General features: G+C 39.0%; 1 protein-coding gene across 1 annotated transcript in view; it reads left to right on the top strand.

Moving 5' to 3' along the window:
• Positions 1-3,738: 3,738 nt before the first annotated feature.
• PPIB (peptidylprolyl isomerase B) overlaps positions 3,739-20,941 on the top strand; it is an 89,712-nt gene continuing 72,509 nt past the window's right edge. The window contains exons 1-2 of the mRNA XM_044077486.1: positions 3,739-3,976; positions 18,684-18,797. Coding sequence (XP_043933421.1) covers positions 3,842-3,976; positions 18,684-18,797 — 249 coding nt within the window. The 5' untranslated portion in view covers positions 3,739-3,841. The remainder of the gene's footprint in view (positions 3,977-18,683; positions 18,798-20,941) is intronic.

The raw sequence follows: 20,941 nt of genomic DNA, 5'->3' as shown, positions 1-20,941 counted from the left end.
TTACCCAGTCCTTAATTTTCACTCCATTTAACAAATAAGTAGAAAAGCACCAGTGTCTCATTTTACTTCATTACCCTAAATCTTTATTGTTGCCTTTATTTGTACAAGATCTGGAAAAGTTATTGGATGTTTTTCAAAGTTTTCAATTAAGTACTCTTGCTCCTGCAAAATATAATTTCTATCCAAAAGAAATAAAAAAAAGTTAAAGTCTTCAGATAACAGCCTACCAATTAAAACACACAAATAGTGTTATTGTTCAAATGACTAAGCACTTTTGTCTCTTAACAGAGACTTTGTTAGATTAATTTACATTTACAAAGTCTAAGTTTAATTAACTTTGTTACCCAATGAAATTAAGTCACATTCTAGTAACACGTGCCATCTTAAAGGAACATACTCAAATACATACCAAACTTGTCACACTAAGTACTGGCAAAAATTCAGATTAAAAAAAAAACAAAAAAAAAAAACAGCCTTACTCAAACATGCAAATATAAGTATAAAAACATGAAAACTGATTATAAAATTAATATGTCATGTGTCAGTTCCCAAAATATGTATGTATTCTTGAAAATGTATTCCTCACCAAATAACTCATAACCTGGCTGTCGGTCTTTGTAATACACTTGTAAAAGAAATGTTGTCATTTATAACAGGGTATATAGTTGCATTTAAACTTATTTACTAGATTAATTCTCTTGTGTTTTAACAAAGTTTCCCATCACTGCCTCTGTCACAAATTAAATTTTCTATTATAAAAAAGTGAACTTTTTCATTACACTTTGCATTTTTTTTTAATATCATAAAAATGCTCTTAAAGCCTATCTCTTAAATGATGCCCTATCTTTACAACATAAACATCAAGACATGGGGAACATACAGAGATATATACGACCCCCTTAGTATCACCAGTAAATTGACCCAGGCAGCCTACAAATCTCTCATAACCTTCAACCAACACATTTATAACATTGTAAATAAATCCACAATAAGGACAATGTCCACATTTTGATATCTTTCTTTTAATCAATATTTTACTCTTACTCTTATTTTTATTTTCCAAAAACTGTTTGATAGTCTTTTCTTTGCTATATAAAATAGTTGGTGTTCATTTCCTACTTGTTCTTTCAATTCAATGCTGAATGTTAAATTCCCAGTTCTGTGAATTATATCCCTTATCTTGTTTGCATCTTTAGAAACAGGAATACCCAGTGAATGCATAATATTATTACTAATGATTTACTTGTATTTCACCTACCCTCTTTAGTAAAGCAAAAGAATTACCAAGAATAGGCTTAAATTTTGTATTTCTGTCTGCAAGTATTTCTTCCTTAACCTGGTTTAACACACTCATAGGATATCCACGTTCTTTAAATAGTTCAACTAAAGCATTAATTCTTTCTCCAAAATTTTGTCCACATTTATTTTTTGTGGCAAACATACCAACTATCCCTTGACTACACTCCTCTACTGGTTTAACGGATGGTATCAAAAAAAAATGCAAGTAGGTATTCGTAAATGTGGGTTTCTGGTAAACTACAGATATAAACTTGTTAAATTCATTGTCCTTTGATATTATCACATCTAAAAAAATAATATATTCAAAACCAACTTGAGCTGTAAATTTTAAAAATGATGTGGTACTATTCACATATTGTAAAACTTCATAAAAAACAGACAATTCCCCATCCCACAAAATGAAATGAAAACATCATCCAAAAATAATAATATGCATGTAAGTACTTTGAATATATTGAATTCAGAATTAATTTAGTTTCCCAAACCTTTACTTGTTTGGTAAAAGAAATTAATTCTGAATAGTTTTAGGTTTTTAATATATTAATATATATCAAACCACGATGCAGCACAACTGACCCAATGTTTCCAGTGAGACAAATAGTGAAGAAGTTGGACACGAGAAAGGAATCCAACTGGGCATTCCTAAATCTGGAATAAGCACATGACAAGGTCTGAAGAAAACTGATTTGAGCAATACTGTGATGATTCAAAGTTCTAGAACTATTAGTAGAAATAGTGCAAGATATGTACAAGGCCCCAATGACATAAGTACAAACACTATTTTGACTCACAGAGGAATTCCCAGTGGGAGTGGTTGTGCATCGGGATTCAGTTCTGATCCCACTGTTGTTCATACAGGTGATAAACTACAGGCCAGAAGGGACAGTTCAATGAAGTTACTGCATGCAGATGATGTTGCACTACAAGTAGACTCTGAGCAGGAACTTTAGCAAATGATGGGAGACTGGAAAGCAAAACTGAAGGCATGTGAGATAAAACTGAGCATAGACAAAAAGTAGTTAAAGCAGCAAATGGGGAGAAATAAGAAGATACTGAAAACTGAGCTAGAATGGAAAATAGTTCAACAGATTAACAGGTTTGAGTATCTGGAAGGGGTGGTTAAGGAGAAGGGAAGTCTGAATGAGGAAGTTAAAGCTAGAATCAGAGGTGCTGCAGTCAACTGGCACAGAGTGTCTGGAGCAGTATATGACTAAAGAATGCCAAACAACTGAAGATTAACATGTCTAAAATAGTGGTGTGACCATTTCTTCAGTATGGCCCAGAAACGTAGGTAGTGAACATAGGGGTAAGTGAGAAAGTTTGAGGTGATAGTGAAGAGGTGCCTATGATGGGTGGTAGGAAGTACACTGTGGGACAGAAGGAATGAGGACATCAGAGCATTAGTCAAAGTATCCCGAAATGCAGAGAAGGTTACTGTGGTCTGGTCACATGCAAAAAAGGAGAAGATGATTTGATGAAAAAGATTTCATACGAGAAAACCTATGATAGGCATGACGGTCGAAGTAGGTAGGAAAGTGTCACTGAATTGAGTAAGGTGCAACACCTGATGTGACACGCACACCCCTGAAAAAAGGGATAATGATGATAATGAAATAATTAATATGAGTTGTGTCTGAAAATGTCCTGTTTTGATCAGTGCACTACTCCAGTAAACAAATATACATAATATATCACATGTATGTATAAACACACTTCGTACCCAACTTCTTTTCTCAGGGTTCAAGGAAGGACAAGGCTTTATAAAAATAATTGTTGGGGGTGGTAATACTACTCTCATACCTCTCAACCTCTAAGTGCAAGAAATCTGGACACAAAGAATAATAGAGGTATAAAAGCTCAAAATCAGTGACCCACTTTAAATACTTCTGCCTTTATAGACTTAGCAAGTTGCTAATGAAGTTTTGCATCAGCATGCGTGTTTTTGAGGGATATTAAGTCTGAAACTCAGACGTATGTCATAATTTATGATCTGGACAAAAGTAGGAACAGTAGAGAAGTACATTTCATTTAAAAAAAAAATCACGATTTATCGACGTTAAGGATCAGCCTTCGAAATCTCACCTATGGAAAAATTTTCCGGCTGTCTACGTGTACTTCTTCAACCAATAATATTGTTACAGCGCTTTCTGCAGACGTAATACACGCTTGGAAAGCAAATTATACCTACTATGTTATCTGTATGCTACTATGTTGATACCGGGGGATTACAAATACCTATGTTGATCTGAAGTATTTTTAAATGAAACGCTAGCCATATTTTTCCATATTCAATTAATTTTAATAAGTAATTTGCTTTACAAATTTAAATATGAAGTATTTTGTACATAAACTTCTCTTATATCTTTATTTTTTGTGTTGAGTCTCCCCTTGATTGTTTAGACTCTTCTAGCGACGCGGGGCGTGACCCAAATGGATGGGTGGATGTGGTGACTTGTGACACCGCCTTCATTGCCTCCGTAGGAACCGTATCCTACTCGTTTCTATTTTATCCCTACGGGTGATCGGAATCGGTGGTTGTTTAATGCTACGATTTCTACAGCGCAACATGAAGCTGCTGTTTGCTGCTGCCCTGATTGCAGGCTCACTGATCTTTTTGCTTTTTCCCAGTGCTTCTGTGGCAGATGAGAAGAAGAAGGGACCTAAAGTCACTGATAAAGTATGATTTGTTAGTACTGCATAGCTTTTCATGTGTAGGTGATTTTGTTGTATCTTGTTAAATGGTTCTTTGACAAACTAGTGAAGCTAAACATCACTAGGCGGTAGCAGATATTATGTTTGCATTATATTAATTCGTAAATAAATGTGTGGCAGCTGAAATCCACCATTTCTATTAACTGTGTAATTTCAGTATGTTTTAAGTACCCTTAATTTAGGGCCTTTGTCCCTGCTGTGAGCTGATGGGTTAAAGCTGTGTTGTGCTTGTACTTTGACACAGTACAGGTAGTTTTTTTAGCATGTTCAACGATGCACACTTGAGAAGCATGTCAAGAAAAAGAGCCACGAGAGTGAAATTATACTGTAAAGAGATCAAACTTTGCAGCAGAAATGTCAGTGGGCTCAAAACGAAGTCCACGTGTGATGATGTGTCATGCCAGGACTCGTATTTTATGTATCAATCTCATAAGTCTTTTCAAGGAAAGTACTTGTATTAACGCTTTTTCGAGGAGTGGCATGCCACTTTTAGCTTGGATCTGGGTGTGTTTATGGTTACTTGGAAGCGTGTAGGCTGCACTAATTTATGATGAATTACAGTTCTGCCGTGTTGGCTCACAGTGTCGTCCAAAACTGTCCTCGATTTTTGCAGTATGACCATGATTTATTTGTCTTGACCCCCATATCTCTCGACTGTCCAGATTTTCGCAGAATGTCAATATTTTGCTTCATTGTGTTTGGCCTGCTTCTCATAAATTTGTATTTTTGGCAACTTATTGAGAACTGAAGTTACTAATTAGTTATAAACATTTGATTTGTAAACCTGATATCTTTCAGAAAATGCAAGTTAATGCAAAATCTTTTGAAGCAACTTTATAACCAAGTTTATTTGATGCAACTTTATAACCTTAAGTTTTTAAGAGCAACATTTGCAAGTCTGTTTAGGCCTTTGCCCACCATTATGCATGTCTTTGTCCAGATGTTTTGCATGGATGTTGAAAAATATGGCCTGTTCCTCTTAGAATGTTTTGTTTTGTTTTGCTTTGCTTATCATTGAAGATTGCAGTCATTAATGCTAGACATTTAGTTCAGAAAGTGCATGTTGACTGAAAACTTGTTCTGCTAACCTTCTAAGTGAATTGGAGTAATATTTAAAACTTAAAACTTGTTGAAACAAATGCCCATTCGTGAACAAAGAATGAGAGGTATCATATTTTAATTAAACTACTTGAAAAGTAACTGAGGTGACTGAATTTGTAAAACCGTCAGCAAGTAAGAGTATGGTCTTATCACTTGTGTTTTACAGTTTGAATTCATCCTGGTCACAGATAATTCTTCTGGAAACCAGAGAATTGTTGGTTGGGGTAATAGTTTAGATTCGGATGGGTGGATATTTTACTTCCCCATTTAAAATACTATAGTAGTTTTTGGTATTTAAATATAATTGCTAAGTGGAATGATATTCAGGTTGATTTGTGTGATCTTAGTTTTACATTGTAATTTTTAAGTCTCAGTGAATGTATCATTACACTAGACAGTGGAATTAAGGGCTTTTATAGTTTCTGATAAATGAAGGAAAGTGATGTTGCTTTCCAAAATAATGGGAGTAGAAGCAGAACAATAACAAGTGCTTATCTGACCACATGAGAAAGATGACAAATTAAGAAATTTTTAATTTGTTGCATAATTGCAGTGTGGTGGGTCAAGTGTTTGGCTAGAAGAAAGTTGAAGATTATTAAAACTGTGCTATAATCGTAATCTTAAGAGGGTGATACTGTGCTATAATCGTAATCTTAAGAGGGTGATACTGGAGAGTTTATCTGAAAAATGTATAAGAGCAGCCCATGCATTTTAGTACCCTTTTCAGCTACTATCTAGATCTTTTTATTAGTGGCTTTGGCAAGTAATATTTCATGCAAATAGTAATATGCTGTATGGAGGAAAGGAATATACAATGTGTGTGTGAGTGAATCTGAGAATGTGTGAATCTGCGAGTGTGTGCATCTGTGTCTGTGGGTGCAAGGGCATGTGTGAGTTTCTGCACATACAACTGTGCAGATGTCCGCACAGTGTCTGTGTGGGTGTGTGTGGGTATTGCTGTCTGTGCGCACACAAGCAGATGCAGACATACACCCAGTCAGGCTAATATGCCTTATTTATCTGTTAATAGGGTATTAAAACAGGGTTAGCTCCTTTTTATGGCTTGAAAGGATAGACCTAGATCTACACAGAGGACTCTGTAAGAGACTGAGTATACATAGGAAACAGCTGGTCTGTCCTAATGATTAGGACTTATGGCCACTAATGTTTTTGTTATGAATCTGTGGCCACTCAAGTTAAGTGACGTGTTTAGAAAAATAAATGCCAAAATGTGTGTTATATTCCATAACGGATATGAAGAGATAAGAAAAGTGGGGAGTTGAGACTAGTTTGGATCTAAGGGTGATGTTCAACTACTACTAGGGCTTTTATAATCTTATCCAAGCGTCCCAATCATATCCCGTAGTTTTGTGTGCCTTTGGTTATTTTAAGAGGTATATGTAAATTAGGGCATGACTTACAATCTGCCTCTGCCTCTATCCATTAGAGACATAGCTGCTAGATCTGGGATGTTTTTCTGATTTTCCACCCACTGATCCCAGTTTCTCTTGAATAAGGTTAGGGAAGAACTCTGGTTCACATGGATGGGAAGCCTGTTCCAGAGAGGGGAATTCTGTAAGAGACATGCCTGTCCTTCCATGTCCCATTTCTGATGTCACAAGAAATGTTTAAATTCATAGATTGAGTAATTCTGATGCTGTTTGCTTTTTGATGTGCAAAAGGCCCTTTAGAGTGGGATCCAAGGATTCATTATATGCCATGTATAGATCACCTGTCCACAGGGAGTAGAGTTGGGGCTTTAAGGTAATCTCCATAGGACATGTTGTTTACTCTGTTCTTGTGTGGAACCTCCTGTCTTTGAAACTTAGATGGGTCCACTAAAAGGCTTTCCAAACTTTTGTAGAGACACGATGGTCAGACAATAAGAAATTATCAACATATTCCTCTCCTATTACCATCCGTGCCAGTAGACACTGCCTCTCATTTATTTAATAAGAGTAACGTATTTCCAAAGCAGTATTTACTTTAGGTCCTGGCTGTAAAATTATATTATGTAATGGAAAGGCTCTGTTGTTCCACTCTGTTCCAACAGTACTCCAGTTCCCTAAGGATACATTCACACTGTGAGTGTCCATAAAAGTTAGTGTTAGCCTTTGTTACAATAAGCTACACTGTCCCGAGTGCACACAGGTGGAACTGTTTCACTATGGACTTGTAAGCCTTAGGTTTAGTAACTTTTTATACTTGCTGCATAGCTCTTCTAAAATGCTATACATCATCCAAATGTAATTGAAATGGCCAGTATCTACATTTCAGTAAAGTAAATTATCCTGCCAGCATCTTTCTAGGACTTGTATTATCTGAGATGTTGTAACCTTCAGTCACCAATTACTACTCAACAGTGCTAGGAAGTACTCAACATTTTTTTTCTCACATTATCTGTATTTGTGGCAAATGCATTTCAACATAAAGCTGAATTTGCTACTAAACAACTTCTTTTGTCTTGACCAATAATTGTTTTCCTTATAATGCTGACCTCTGCTGCTCAGTGATTACACTTTTTGCAGTTTTACAGTTTTAACAGTTGTGATTAGGGGAGAGTTCAGTACCAGCCAGTCAAAACATGCCATGTTCACCCATATTTTCCTGTATTTGATATGAAATGCTTCACAGCTATATCTGCATCATCATGCTTCACGTACGTATTTACCCCTGTAATCTTTCAACCTTGTGTTTTTTTCCAGTCTTGATAGTTTTCCATTTGTTACATGGGACAGAAAACTCCTCTGTTTAGCACTTTCATGATGGTGCCATCTCCGTGTTTTATAATAGCAGTTGCTAAAAGATCTGACATTTTTTCTCTCTGTTACTTCAGCACAACTGGGAATCTCGCATCCATCGCCAAGGTGGCACTTAACATAATGATCTAAACCCCTTACCCCCTACTTTTACCACAGTGACCATTTCTTGGGTAACGTGCAGAGGACTGATTGCATTATGCTGTAAGCTGGTCATGCTTTCTTACTGTGTCTAACACAACAGTTTTCCACTTCTAACATTGGGAAGAGTACTAATTTCAAAAAAAAATTTGCTATTTGAAATTGTCATAACTGAGCTCAGTCTTAAGTTGCATGACCTTGCTTTTTGTACATTCCCTTTCTGTCAGTCATACTTCAGTTGGTGTGCACAGTTCCTTTTCTGAAACTGAAATAACCTTTTGAAGGGCTGCATTTCTTAGAAAATAGATTTCATCCTATGCTTTTCTATTGCATGCACACCACTCGCTCCTTATTTTTGCAGTAGATTAACATGGTAAAAGCTGATGCAGCTTTCTGTATTAATGAAATAGATAAAACTTTGATTTTATAGCCTGTAAGCTGTTAACCATTAGAAAGTACAGTTGTGTAAAATCTTACCATAACAGTAGATGTCCTTGCCTTCACTGCTGCAGTATTCATTACAAATTTGATTCCCTGCCATGAATTCCACCATCTGGCCAGTTTACCAAAGTCTACTGTTGCTTTAAGGGACATTGAATGTCACCTACACACTCCTTGTGTAGCATAGGGCATAAAGGTGACGTTCAGGCATACCATCCTCGGAACTGATTGCTCCAGTAGGAACAGCAGTCCAAGGAAAACCTGCACATTCTCCAAGAGGGGAAAAAAATAGTCTAAGCCTTTAAAAAAAGCACCAGAAGAAGACGCAGCTCTAGTAGAATGAGCCTTTAGAGAAGGAAGGCTGTCGCCATGAAGAGTGTAACAAAAAAAAATAGTATTTGAAATCCAAGTGGAAATAGTTTCCTTGGAAACGGCCAAATCTAAAGACCTAGGATGAAATTAAACAAGTGGTCAGATTTTCTGGTTGCTTTATTTTTATTCAAATAAAATCTGAGCTGTCAATGCACATCTAAGGTATGCAACACCCTCTCACTGTTGGATTGCGGAGAGGGGGAAAACATAGGCAAATTCAATACACTGATTAAGTGACATTAACCACCTTGGGTATGAAAGAAGGATTAGTATGCAAGGTCACACCCTATCCTTGTGAAATATCAAAAAAGGTGGACAAGCCATAAGGGCTTGCAACTCAAGACACCCATTTGGCAGAAGTAAGAGCTAACAAAAGAATTGTCTTCCAAAAACAGTGTTGCTAGGAAGCTGAAACGGCAGTCTCAAAAGGAGCCCGAATTTTTCCAGAATGAAATTAGGATCCCAGGGAGGAGGAACAGTCTTCCTGGGAGGTCTAATATTAAGGATGCCTTTAAGAAATTTCTTAATCTTAGAAGGTAATGGGGGGGGGGGGTTAAAGGTAGACAAGCAGAAAGAGCTCATAAGTGGGCCTTGGAAGAAGAGGGCAAACCAGCAATTGAGTAACTCGCACAAATAAGAGAGAACAAAAGGAACATCAACAGAAAGTGGGTCCAGATCACGAGAAAGACGCAAAGTAGAAAACCTCTTCCATTTAGACAAGTAGTAGGTTTCCTGGCCTCCAGCAGCATGTGCTCAGGAAAAAGTGTTTGAGGGATCAAAACCCTATAACCCACAGTGTCAGTTGAAGCTGGGACAGGTGGGGATGGATGAAACCCCTTGTTTTGTGTGGGAAGAACCACCCTGTGAGGTAACTTGTGGTGATTGCCATTGCCTATATGCAAAAGTAGTGGGAACCAGTGCTGTCACTGCCAAAAGGGAGTCGCCAACAAGATTTTGGGAGCATCCTGTTTGAATCTTGAACAGGACCCTTGAAATGAGAGGAAGGGGAGGGAATGCATGAAGAAATATCTCTTTCCAGGAAAATGAGGTTGTCCATCTTTCATACCAGAGGACCTGGGATTCTGGCACAAAACAGAGGAAGTTGTCTGTTCAGAGGGGAGGCAGAGAGAGATACTTGAGGATTTACCTCCCTGATGAACAGTGTCTAGAAACGCATCCCTGTGAAACATTCATTCGTGGGATTGAGGTAAGTACCTGCTCAGACTGTCTACCACAATGTTCTGATCTGAAAATATAAACTACCTGAAGAGTCACTTGATAGCCAGATCCCATGCCAGAAGTGCCAGCCAGCAAAAATATAAGGTTGTGTACCCCCATTTGTTGATTATACCCATAACTGTGGTATTGTCTGTGAATACCTTGAGAGGCCCCTGAGAGAATAGAGGATGAAAGGCTTGAAGAGCCAATATAAGAGCACTCATCTCTTTGATGTTGATGTACTCTATCTAATGACAAGGCGATCACATTTCTTGAACCATCAGGGAGCAAAATGTTGCTCCCCATCCCGCATCTGAAGCGTCTGTGAACAGATCCTGAGAGGGAAGAGGAGGTTGAAAAAGGAGCCCTGGACTCTTGAGACAACTGCCGAATCCACCACAGAAGTTCTTTTGTGAAATACTAGAGAAGAGTCACTAGAAAGTCTAGAGGATGCGCATAACAAAGCCACATCGACTTCAGAAACCACTGGCACTTCCTCATGTGGAGTTTGGCTAGAGGGAGCATTAGAATGGTGGAAGCCATGAATCCCAGAGCTCTCAAACTCCCTGGCTGGATTGGAGAGTAGGGGAAGAAGTTTGAAAGAAAGAAATGAGAGTTAAGGCCTTTGGAGGAGGCAGATATGCCAGCATTGGCACTGTTTGAGTCCTGCAACCAGAAAGACATGATCCTGAGAAGTAGTCAGGGAAGACTTTGAAGTTTATTGTGACCCCCCCCCCAGGCTCTGAAGAAGAGAAATTGTAAAACAAAGTTTTTGCAAAAGGACCTCTGAAGAGGATGGATGAATCAGTAGCTCATCCAAGTAAGGAAAGGTTTGGATCTCTTAAAGCCTGCAAAAAGCAATCACAGGAGTGAGGTATTAGGTGAATACCCTTGGGGGGCAGTAGAAGGGCCAAAGGGAAAAGCACAGAACTGAAAATGCCAGGAAGCAACAGAGAAACACAAAAATCTCTTGAAAGGAAGATAGATCGGAATATAGAGGTAAGCATCCTTGAGATCCAGAGACACCAGAAAGGCCTGAGGAACAAGAGAGGAAAAGGGGACTGATGGGAAAACGTCTGAAAGGCCTGTGGAACAAGAGAGGAAAAGGGGACTGACGGGAAAACGTCTGAAAGGCTGGCACCTTCAGAAAGGTGTTTAGATGACAGAGGTCTAGAATAGGTCTCCAAGTACCTTCTTTTCTGGGCACTAGAAACTTTCTTGAATTTCCCTGTCTTCCCCTTTGGAACACATGCACCTCTTGAATAGAATAGTACCCTGAGTCAAGTGGTCTCAAAGAACCTCTGGGGAGAGGAAAGGAAGTAGTTCTTGAGGTTGAAGAATACCCATAAAAGGAGAGTGGGAAATCCAGACTATGAAGTATCTTTGCCGAATGATTGACTGAATCAAAGATTCCTGGGTGATTCGTAGCCAAACAGAAAGAAAAAGAGAGGAATGTGGCTGGGAACAAGTAGTCAGGCAGCACCTGGCTTGTCAGGAAAGGAAGGCTTTATACTCCTGCAGTCTGAGTGGCCTTAGCAGTAGGAGTCTGTTTACCACCCTTTTTACCTTTAGATGGAGGGCAAGATTGCCTACAAACAAGGACTGGCTTAGAAGGGTAGTTTTGCTGAAATTTAGGCACAGCAGAAACTGACATATTTTAAGCTCCTGTAAAGCCTTCCCCTTGTCCCGAAGAGAGTTAAATAAACCAGCAGCCACTTCCCCAAACAAAAGTGTATTATCCAGAGGAGCATCAGTCAACTTAGCCTTACTATCATCAGGTAAAAGTTGAAGCCTAAGCCAAGAATACCTTCTCAGAACTGAACTAAAAGCAGCAGCCCTAGAAGAGGCATATGCTGCCATCATAGCTACATTTGATAGAATGACAAACTACTTGAGAGTAAGTCCCTAGCTAGGAAGTAGCAGAAGATTTACAGTCTAGAAGATCAGAAAAAAAGAAGCCTGAGGAAAAGAGCCAGCACATACCTAGAGATATGGGTCTGATAATTTAATAGCCCTAAAAGTTAGGGTAGCAGAAGTATAAATCTTCTTACCCAGCCTATCCATGGTTCTACAGTCCTTGTCAGAAGGCTGTAACTTGAATGAATGAAGAAAGCAATTTAAATGGCTTATCAGAGGCTACAAACACCACAGAGGGGTTGGCAACAGGAAAGAACAATCCTCAGGCACCCTATCAGACTTCTTGGGAGCAGAGAATCTGACGCTTTAGAGGCATTGGAGAAAGCATCCAATAAAGCAGTCCAGACGGGAGGAATGAACGCAGGTTTAGGAGATTCCATCTGCAGTAACTTGTAGTACTGCTTATGGATATTTGAAACCCAGGCACAATCCCACTTAAAAAAAATTCCATCATCCTAGAGGTTGTGTCCCCAAAGGAAATTTCCTCCAGAAGGACTATGTGGAGTATGAGAGCCCCCTCCTCAGACCCTAAAGGAGAAGGAATCTGGGTAGAATAAGCAAGGGATTCATCATCAGAATCCACCTCAGAAGAATTCAATTCTCTGGGCCTTTTACAGGGAGAAGAGGACCAAAGAGGAGTGGGAACCGAAACTACTTGAGGCCTTAACGACAGTAAAACATTAAATAACCCCTGAGTAAAGGCTGCCACTTGCTTTGTGGATCCCTAGGAGCCGAAGAAACATGAGTTTTCTTTTTTTAAGGGGATGTCAGTCGTAGAAACCTGAGAAGGCCCTGACTCAGGACGGCATTCCAAAACTGTCGAATGAACGTCTTCCCTAAAGAGAAACTGCGGGACCCCTCGGGGAAAACAATCAACCGTGGTTCCTTCTGAACGCCTGAAATGGATGCCTGCAAAGCCTTGTCAGACATACTGCCCGCTAGGTCCTCACTTACCTCCAACCCAGATGCAGTACAGGAGTCTGACAATACAACCAGACAAGTCTCCGGGTTTGTAATAACCTTGGGAGAAACTTCCGGCAGAGACTGGACATAGGAAAATTCCTGTATTACCTTATGCACCTTCTTCTTGCCTGATGTGTGACCATCGGGGCAGAAGTTTGTACCATAGTATCAATGAAAGGGAAGAAAGCCTACTATGAAGAGTTTTAGGGACAAATGCCTGTCAAATTGAACAATATGTATGGTTGTGAGCAGCACCTAGGCAAGTCTTTGTGGGGAATCGGTCTCCCACTCTGAAATTTACCCTTCCTGGACGAAATGAATCCCCCCCCTTCCAAACGGCACAAAACAATCGGAAAAGAACAAACAACCCAACTGGGTACTTACCTGCAATGGTGAGGACTTCAGCAAACGGAAGTAATCACTGGAATGCCAATAAAAAAAAGGTAACAGACCAACGGTTAAAAAACGTATTTTGACTGGTGGCAAACGTTCTGAGAATGGTATGCCTGAACGTCCTATGGTACGCAAGGAGTGTCTAGATGACATTCAGTGTACCTTAAAGCAACGGTAGACTTTGGTAAACTGTCCGGATGGTGTGCTTCACGGCAGGAGTCCTATTTGTAAAGAATACTGCAGCGGTGAATGTAAGGACATCACTAGGGTACCAGGAAAAGAATAACCTGTATATTCTTGTCTCTTATGCATACCTTTCAGCAGGTAAGCAAACTTTTACAAAGGTTATATAACTTCATTGCAGTGAAATGAAGTCACAAAACTTCAGTTCAAAGTAAAAAGTTTTAGTTCAAGGTATAGAATCACCAGTCTGGCATTATCTTGGAGACCTTTCCTTGCTTGTATATCCACCTTTTGTCAATGCTGCATTCTGTAGTTTAAAAAAATTACAGCAGACTTGTGTAACATGGTTTGTCTATTGCTCAGCTGTTCCAGTGTCTTGTCTCTCTGGCAGCATTAAGTAATCAATGTTTTCCTTGGACTTGTGCAAGGAACATTCATTTGCCAAGTCTTAGACTGGGTACATCTTGAACTTCACAGTTGTAAAAAAAGATATTTGATGTTTTTTGTGTGGTAATTTTGCCAAGGAAGGTATTTGTAAAGATATGTCATAGTAGTGTAGCATTTTGCTTCATTAAAAAAAAAAATCTTCAGAGATGTAGTCTGCATAGTTTCAGTACTAAATTCACTCGTAGGCAGTCTGTGTGCAGTATGTCTGTACAGAGTGTGGGTCTCTCTTGGTTACAGTCAGCACAGAAGTATAGTAGGTGCTCAGCTGCCAATATAATTCATGTTTTTGCAGTAATAAGGTCCATGGACTTTCATTACTGTTGGAAGGCATTACATTTGAATGTGTGGTGGGGTAAAGTTTTGTGTGTTTGTAGAGGGCGCTAGTCTCTCTCTTTTTTCCCATTCTGATTTCATACAAATGTTCATATGTTAGTGTCTTCTACAAGAGAATACCGTTCGTGATTATGTGGGGCCGGGTCCATGAGTGATGTTCAGAAGGGGCAGGAATTTGAAAACAATATTAGAACACAGTTGGTCTAAACACCAACATAAACAAAATTCTGAATTTATGGGGATGAAAAAGTGTGGTTGTTGCTTCTACTGTCCCAATATTCTGGTGTGCCATGAATTTGAATTTGCTTTGAACCACCAGGTGGTTGTTATAAGAATCAGATTCAGTTGTTGTACAACAAAGGTGGTATATTGTACACTGTGTATGTTCTGCCCCTGTTTTTACATAGGAAAAGCGGAGAGAGAATGAAGGGCACAATATACGAACATTTGCTGTGTTTGAATGCCAGTAATTGGCCTGGACTCAATGAACATGTTTCAATAGCATGTTTGCTCAAGTTAAAAGCACTGGAAAGATGAGCCCTAAGTACAGGGTTTATATTTTACATACTTTTTGTCTTAATTTTTCCGATTTTATAGAGAATGCATTTTATATTGTTTTTTTATATATTTTTCGTTATTTGCAAATTGTCAATTGAATTGACTCGGTAATACACACTGAATTTCTGTGTGGTGCTTCCTTTAAAATGATGCTTCGTTTCCTGGGGGCTTGGTGGTCATGTGATTGAACACAAAAGTTACAAATTGTGTGTACTTCCAGCAATGTTTATCTGATGAAGTTCATGTATTTCTCTGCATGAAAGCACTTATCTCTCATAGTTTTAAACAAGATAATCTAGAAACTTTTTGAAATAAAAAGTTGTTCTGGATTTTCCCTGCAGCAGTTTGTTTCCTTGGGCCTTCTATTTGTGTTTTATTTGGTGTTTCTTTAGTTTGTTTTTTGGCCTGGCTTGTTTTGTGGTTACAGCTGTTGGTATATGACTTTCTTTGACATTGTTGCTTCTTTTTATGAACTGGTAAGGCTGTTTCTCAAACCTGACTGCATGCAGTGTTTTATTTTTTTGACTCTTTCTGGTGCAGTTCTAGCCCTTGGCCCTACACGACTTGGGTTTTTCATGTCTGTAAGAGATGCTTAGACTATACTGTCCTGCTAATGTCCTCTGCTCTTCCATGCTGTGGTTCCAGGGTGTTTTCTGGGACATTTTATCCTTTGAATTTCGGGTTCTGCACCTTTGGAACCCACTGTATGGCTTTTTGACTCTGTTTTTAAATTGTTTTACTTGTATTGACTTTTTTTTTTTTTTTTTTGTTTATGCAGTGTAACTTGTCTGGATATAAATGCATTGTCACTGGGTTTAGATTTATTCTCTTATGTAGAAACACTTTGTTCAAGTCTTTTTATAAACGAGGTAAAACATGCACCTACAGTCTCATCTTGCACCCTAATGATTTAAACAGTAACAAGAAGGGCGTATTCTGACTGGTGCAGCTTCATTGAAATAATCAAACATTATTTTTCCTTTGACAAACCTTTCTGTTATGTCATATGGTCATTTAATGTTTTGTCAGCATTTCTACCTACACTGCAATATCTGGTGAATTAAGTGTTGCAGTGCCTTCCCTGCCTGTCGGTCCCTATTTAGGACTTTTATTTAAAAAAAAAAAAAAAAAAAAACTTCACAAACTTCTTAAGGCTTAAATTTTAAATCTAGCTGTATGTAAGGATGACCTTGGCAAAATTTCAAGTCCCATGAAGTGGTAGCTACTCATGTCATGCTAAGCCAACTAGAGGCCACCATCGGGGCAAAAGGGAAAAACAAAAAAAAAAAAAAGCCAAAGGCACTGGCTTGAGCGAAGTGCTGAGCTTCTGTTGACAGTGGACCCTTGTTTCTTGCCATAGAAGTTGTAAATGAAAATATTTTGATCCCTTTCAGGAGTTCTTGAACTAGTAGGATGTAACAAGAGTTCAGGAAAAAAAATTTGACTCTATACAATTTTCTTAAGAGATTACTGTGATTAATGCTTTCTTATTCTATCCTTCACTAGATCCAAAAAGAAAAGTAGCTTAAGGCTTGCCCTTGTATACAGGAGCAATTGGTACGATGGGTTGTGTTTGTGGAGTTTTCCAGATGGCTGTGACTTTAATACTTCAACTTCACAGTACATAGCTTCTTGCAGATTCAGACTGGCTTAATATAAAGTTTACTAACTAGCAGAGAAACAAATCCAAAAAGACTCCTGTTCCAATTTTATATTGGGCATTTATAGTAATTCAGTCTTTACACTTTGGAAGCAGATGGTTTGTAATGTATGGTTTTATTGTAAACTCTGGTAAGTCTGTGTCCCTGTGACCTGTATTACTTGGCACATGCATTCATGGTGTCTCTGTGACCTGTATTACTTGGCACACGCATTCATGGTGAGGATGCAATCACCCAAACAAGATGAGTACCTACCTCCATGTCCCTAGCTATGTTGGTGCCTCACAAGCTCATGCTTTGCAGATAAGTGGCTGATTCCAGCCATCGGACCCTCCCTGTATGATGGGCAAACTGGCACTGGCAACTCATTCCACTGCTCTCCTGCATAGCTTTTACAGTGTTGAGACTAACACGTAGTCAGGCCTTCAACTCTGTGCCAGTGAGCTTTTCTTTATATGGGCTGGAAAAAAAGTAACATTCCGACTTAACTTTGCAAGTTCTTTATCTGTGCCTTACCTTTCAGCTTCACCAGTTTATATCCTGCCATAGCAGATTCTTTTCTTTAGACTTCATAAATTGCTTCCTCACCACACCACTCTTGGGCTCCAAGCACAGAATGGCATCGGCTTGTGCACAAACCCACTTGACATGATCATTGACTTAATTTGTCTCTAGAAATCACTTTGTGTAGTGCCATATCATTTTTGCAGCTCTTAATAAGAGTAACATCTGATGAACACTTGTGGGCTGTAGCAGAAATGATCTTAACTGGAAGATAAATGCAGGTGGAGGTGCTTGGACACTAAGATTTAGAGAAAGCTGAAGCAAACTGGCAACTAAAATTGAATGCTACTAACTGGCCAAGATTAAATGAATCGGTCTGTTTTCAGCTTGCTAAAACTAAAAGCTTTAGAAAGGTAGGTAGTGGGCCTATAGTAACAACAGTAAGCTTTAAAATAAACAGACATTTATTTTTCATGGTGTAGTGTACTGGCCCTTTAAATGGCAGCTCATTCATTCTGGAGGCTTAACAGTCGCATAAATGATGTAATGTTTAAACGCAGTGTGTAAAAGAAGTTGGTTGAATTTGGAAAGTATATGATGAAGTTTTGCACGTAAGGAGGAAGAGAAGCCCCCTGTTTTTTGAAATGCTTTTAGAGATTTTAACTCATTAAAAGCCTGAATTTTATTTATCAGTGTTTGGAGCTTTTTGTGCCTACTTAACTGGAAGATCCTCAACTGTGTCATCCACATTTTAGTTATCAGAGCCATACAAACCATCAGTTCTTCCAGTCATTACAGTACCCCACCTCTGATCTCTCTTAAATTGCTTCCAGGCACTAAGCAAATTACATTTTAAGCTGCTGTTGATCATTTTTTTATGAAATGGCAATTAATAGATAATGTATGTCTAGGGAATTGTTGGAGGTGTCACCAAAATACCAAAATTTTCCCTGTGGGTGCATTAGTTTTTGGTCACAGGACTGGATGCCCTTAGCTTGTGGTCTTGTCACTAGAGCATATCAGAGGCCACAGTGCTCACATCTTTCTGCATGCTTTCTTGTAGTGGCTTTTCATATCCTTAATTGCTGGAATCCCAACTCAAGTGAATGCACTCATTGTTGGCAACGTTACATAACTCCTTGGCATTACTGTCATAAAAATTAGCTCTGTGATTAAAGGTGGGTCACTGAATTCCCTTTGTTGAATGACTGGCATGTTTTCTAGATTTGATTCTGAGCAATTTTTTATTACCTTATGGCCTGCTAACCATTATATCTCTGACTTAACTGGCTGTTTGCTTTCTGCACACAGAAAACTAATCATGAAATATGGTCATTCAAGTAGTAGTCATTTTTAGTTGGCCCCCCCCCCCCCCCCACACACACACACTGTTAGACACATTCCTACAGTGTAGGCACAATACTGCTTGTATGTTTCTACTTGTGCGGCAATTATGTGTGTGTGTGTGTATATGTGTGTATGTATGTGTGTATGTATGTGTATATATATATATATATATATATATATATATATATATATATATATATATATATATATATATATATAAAAAACTTTTATATATAATATCAAAACGTTTTCTTTAGTTGTTGGAGGCAGTATCTGTAAAGTTTGGTTTGGTTTCTGTGTATGGCATTAACTTCTCCATTTATTTATTTTTTAGGTATATTTTGATATCATGATTGGTGATGAAGCTGCTGGACGTGTTGTAATTGGGCTGTTTGGAAAGACTGTTCCAAAAACAGTTGAAAACTTTGTTGCTCTGGCAACTGGAGAGGTGAGCCTTTATGACTTGTAGTAGGTTTTCTGTCTCTTCATCCTTCCATGTATTGGTCTAGTATATTTTTTGCATTCCAAGCACAAGTGATTGAATTTGTTTGCTTGGCCACAGGGCATTTCAAATATCTTAACAGTTGAACTTGCCTTTCTTTTGTTGCAAATGTAATGTAAACCTTTTTTTAATGGTAGATAAGAACTGATGAGACCAGTGAGGTAAGCTGCAGTTGGTTCTTAACTTGTTCTCACCACAATTTCTTTCCTGCTTAAGTTACAGCGTATCTCTGTCACCAGCTTTTATGGTTTGCCTTATGCTGCTTCCTAGACATTTTTGATTTGATTTCTGTCAATTTTGTGACTCTCTAATTCTACTACCCGTTTTGGAAGTTGTATTTATCTGCCATTATGGGAAATGCTGCTATTGCTCTTTGAAGCTTTTCACTCCTTTAAATATTCTTTTATTTTTGAGGTTGTGATGCCCACCACTGCTACCAGTATGTGATGGCCACCAATATGTGACATCCCCATGCTGGGCCAGTAATCAAGGAGCCTGAATCCTCACCACTCACCATGGAGAGGAACCTGCGCTTGGAATACAAATGGATATGCTCAGTATTTCCACATGAAAACCTCTCTGCATCAAGTGCATTTTCCCTTGAGAGCACAGGGAACACACTCGGCCCGGGGTCTGGATGTCTCTATTTTGGTCTCCCTCCAGGTCCCCAAAAAGACTCCCCACTGGTACAGCTATAGGGTTAGGTCCTCGGCTGAGTGTCCAAGCCAAAGATTTAATTTTCTCACACACATACTCCTGGGAAAGGCTGGCAAAGGCTGGCGCAGATTACCTGCTCTACCAGCTTTGCCCAGGCTATAAAGTAGATTCACTGCCACCAGTCAGTTGGCATAAGGCTCTTACAAAGGGCATCCAATTATACGGTGTAATGGTAAAATGATAGTAGATGACCAAGACTGCTGGATCTTCTGGAGTGACCTACATATTGTCAATAAGTAAATGTAAATACTCTGCGGTTGGATACCTTTTACAAGGACCAGCCACAAATATGTTTTAAATGTATTTAATAAGTAATGAAAATATTGAAATATATATATACACACACATACAGTAGACAAGAGTTAAAATTACAGAAAATATTGAAATTAACATTGATCATAGAAAGTTATTGGGCTTTTGTCCCTGAGGCCTTTACAAGCCTAGCCAAGAATTTAGCCCATGTTCCAACAAATCGGCACCCTATGCCACTGTCCAGCAGGGACACAGGTGGAATCCCAGGGGTGTATTTTCTGTTCCCCATCCAGTTATTCAGGTTGCACTTAAAGGTTTAATGAGGTACTCTGCTTTACGTGGAGAGGGAGTCTATTCCACAAAAAGGGGAGTCTCTGGGACACTAATCTGTCCTGCCAACTAGTCCTATTGATGTCACAGACCAGGTTGAGGTTGCGAGTTATGCAAGTGGAGCTTGACTTGCTGATATGCAGTAGTACCATCAGGGTGGAGTCTGAGATTGCTTTATATGCCAGACCGAGATCACCTCTGAGGAGTCTGTATGAGACTTGAGGAGAGGGACAGGGCTTTTAGCTCATCTGTGTAGGGTAGATGTTTGAAGCCCTGGATCCTCCGGGTAAGGAAACTCTGTGGTCTCTTCCATCTGCTGCATGTGCTTTGTGAGGTACATGCCGAAATGGGCATTTTACTCCATAATGGGTCTTATAAGGGAAGAATACAGGGATGTTAATGACCACCTTGTCCCTGGGTGAGATACTGTTACTAATAAAGTGGGCCATGTAGAAAGCTTTCTGTACAATGGAGACAACATGGTGGTCAGAAGTCAGTTTGCTATTAACCTGGGTGCCTCTAGGTCCCTCACGACTGATTGCGTGCTTAATACCTTATTATCAGTCTGATCCTTTTGGGGAGCGCGACATCCCCACAAATTGATTATGCATTTTTTTTGACATTCAGTTTGAGGCCATGTTTCTGGTAACAGTCATTTGTTTTGGTGAGACCCTCTTGGAGGATGTCCATATCACTAGGGGAATTGATGATAGCACCCAGCTTGCAGTCATCTGCAGACATGGTCAGCCATAGCCCATTAGATTTGGACTGCAACTCCAAGAAGTATATCA

Source organism: Protopterus annectens, chromosome 7.part0 (genome assembly GCF_019279795.1).
Source record: "Protopterus annectens isolate FY-2018-M chromosome 7.part0, PAN1.0, whole genome shotgun sequence".
Classification (NCBI taxonomy): Eukaryota; Metazoa; Chordata; order Ceratodontiformes; family Protopteridae; genus Protopterus; species Protopterus annectens.
This window is presented reverse-complemented; position numbering and strand designations above follow the sequence as displayed.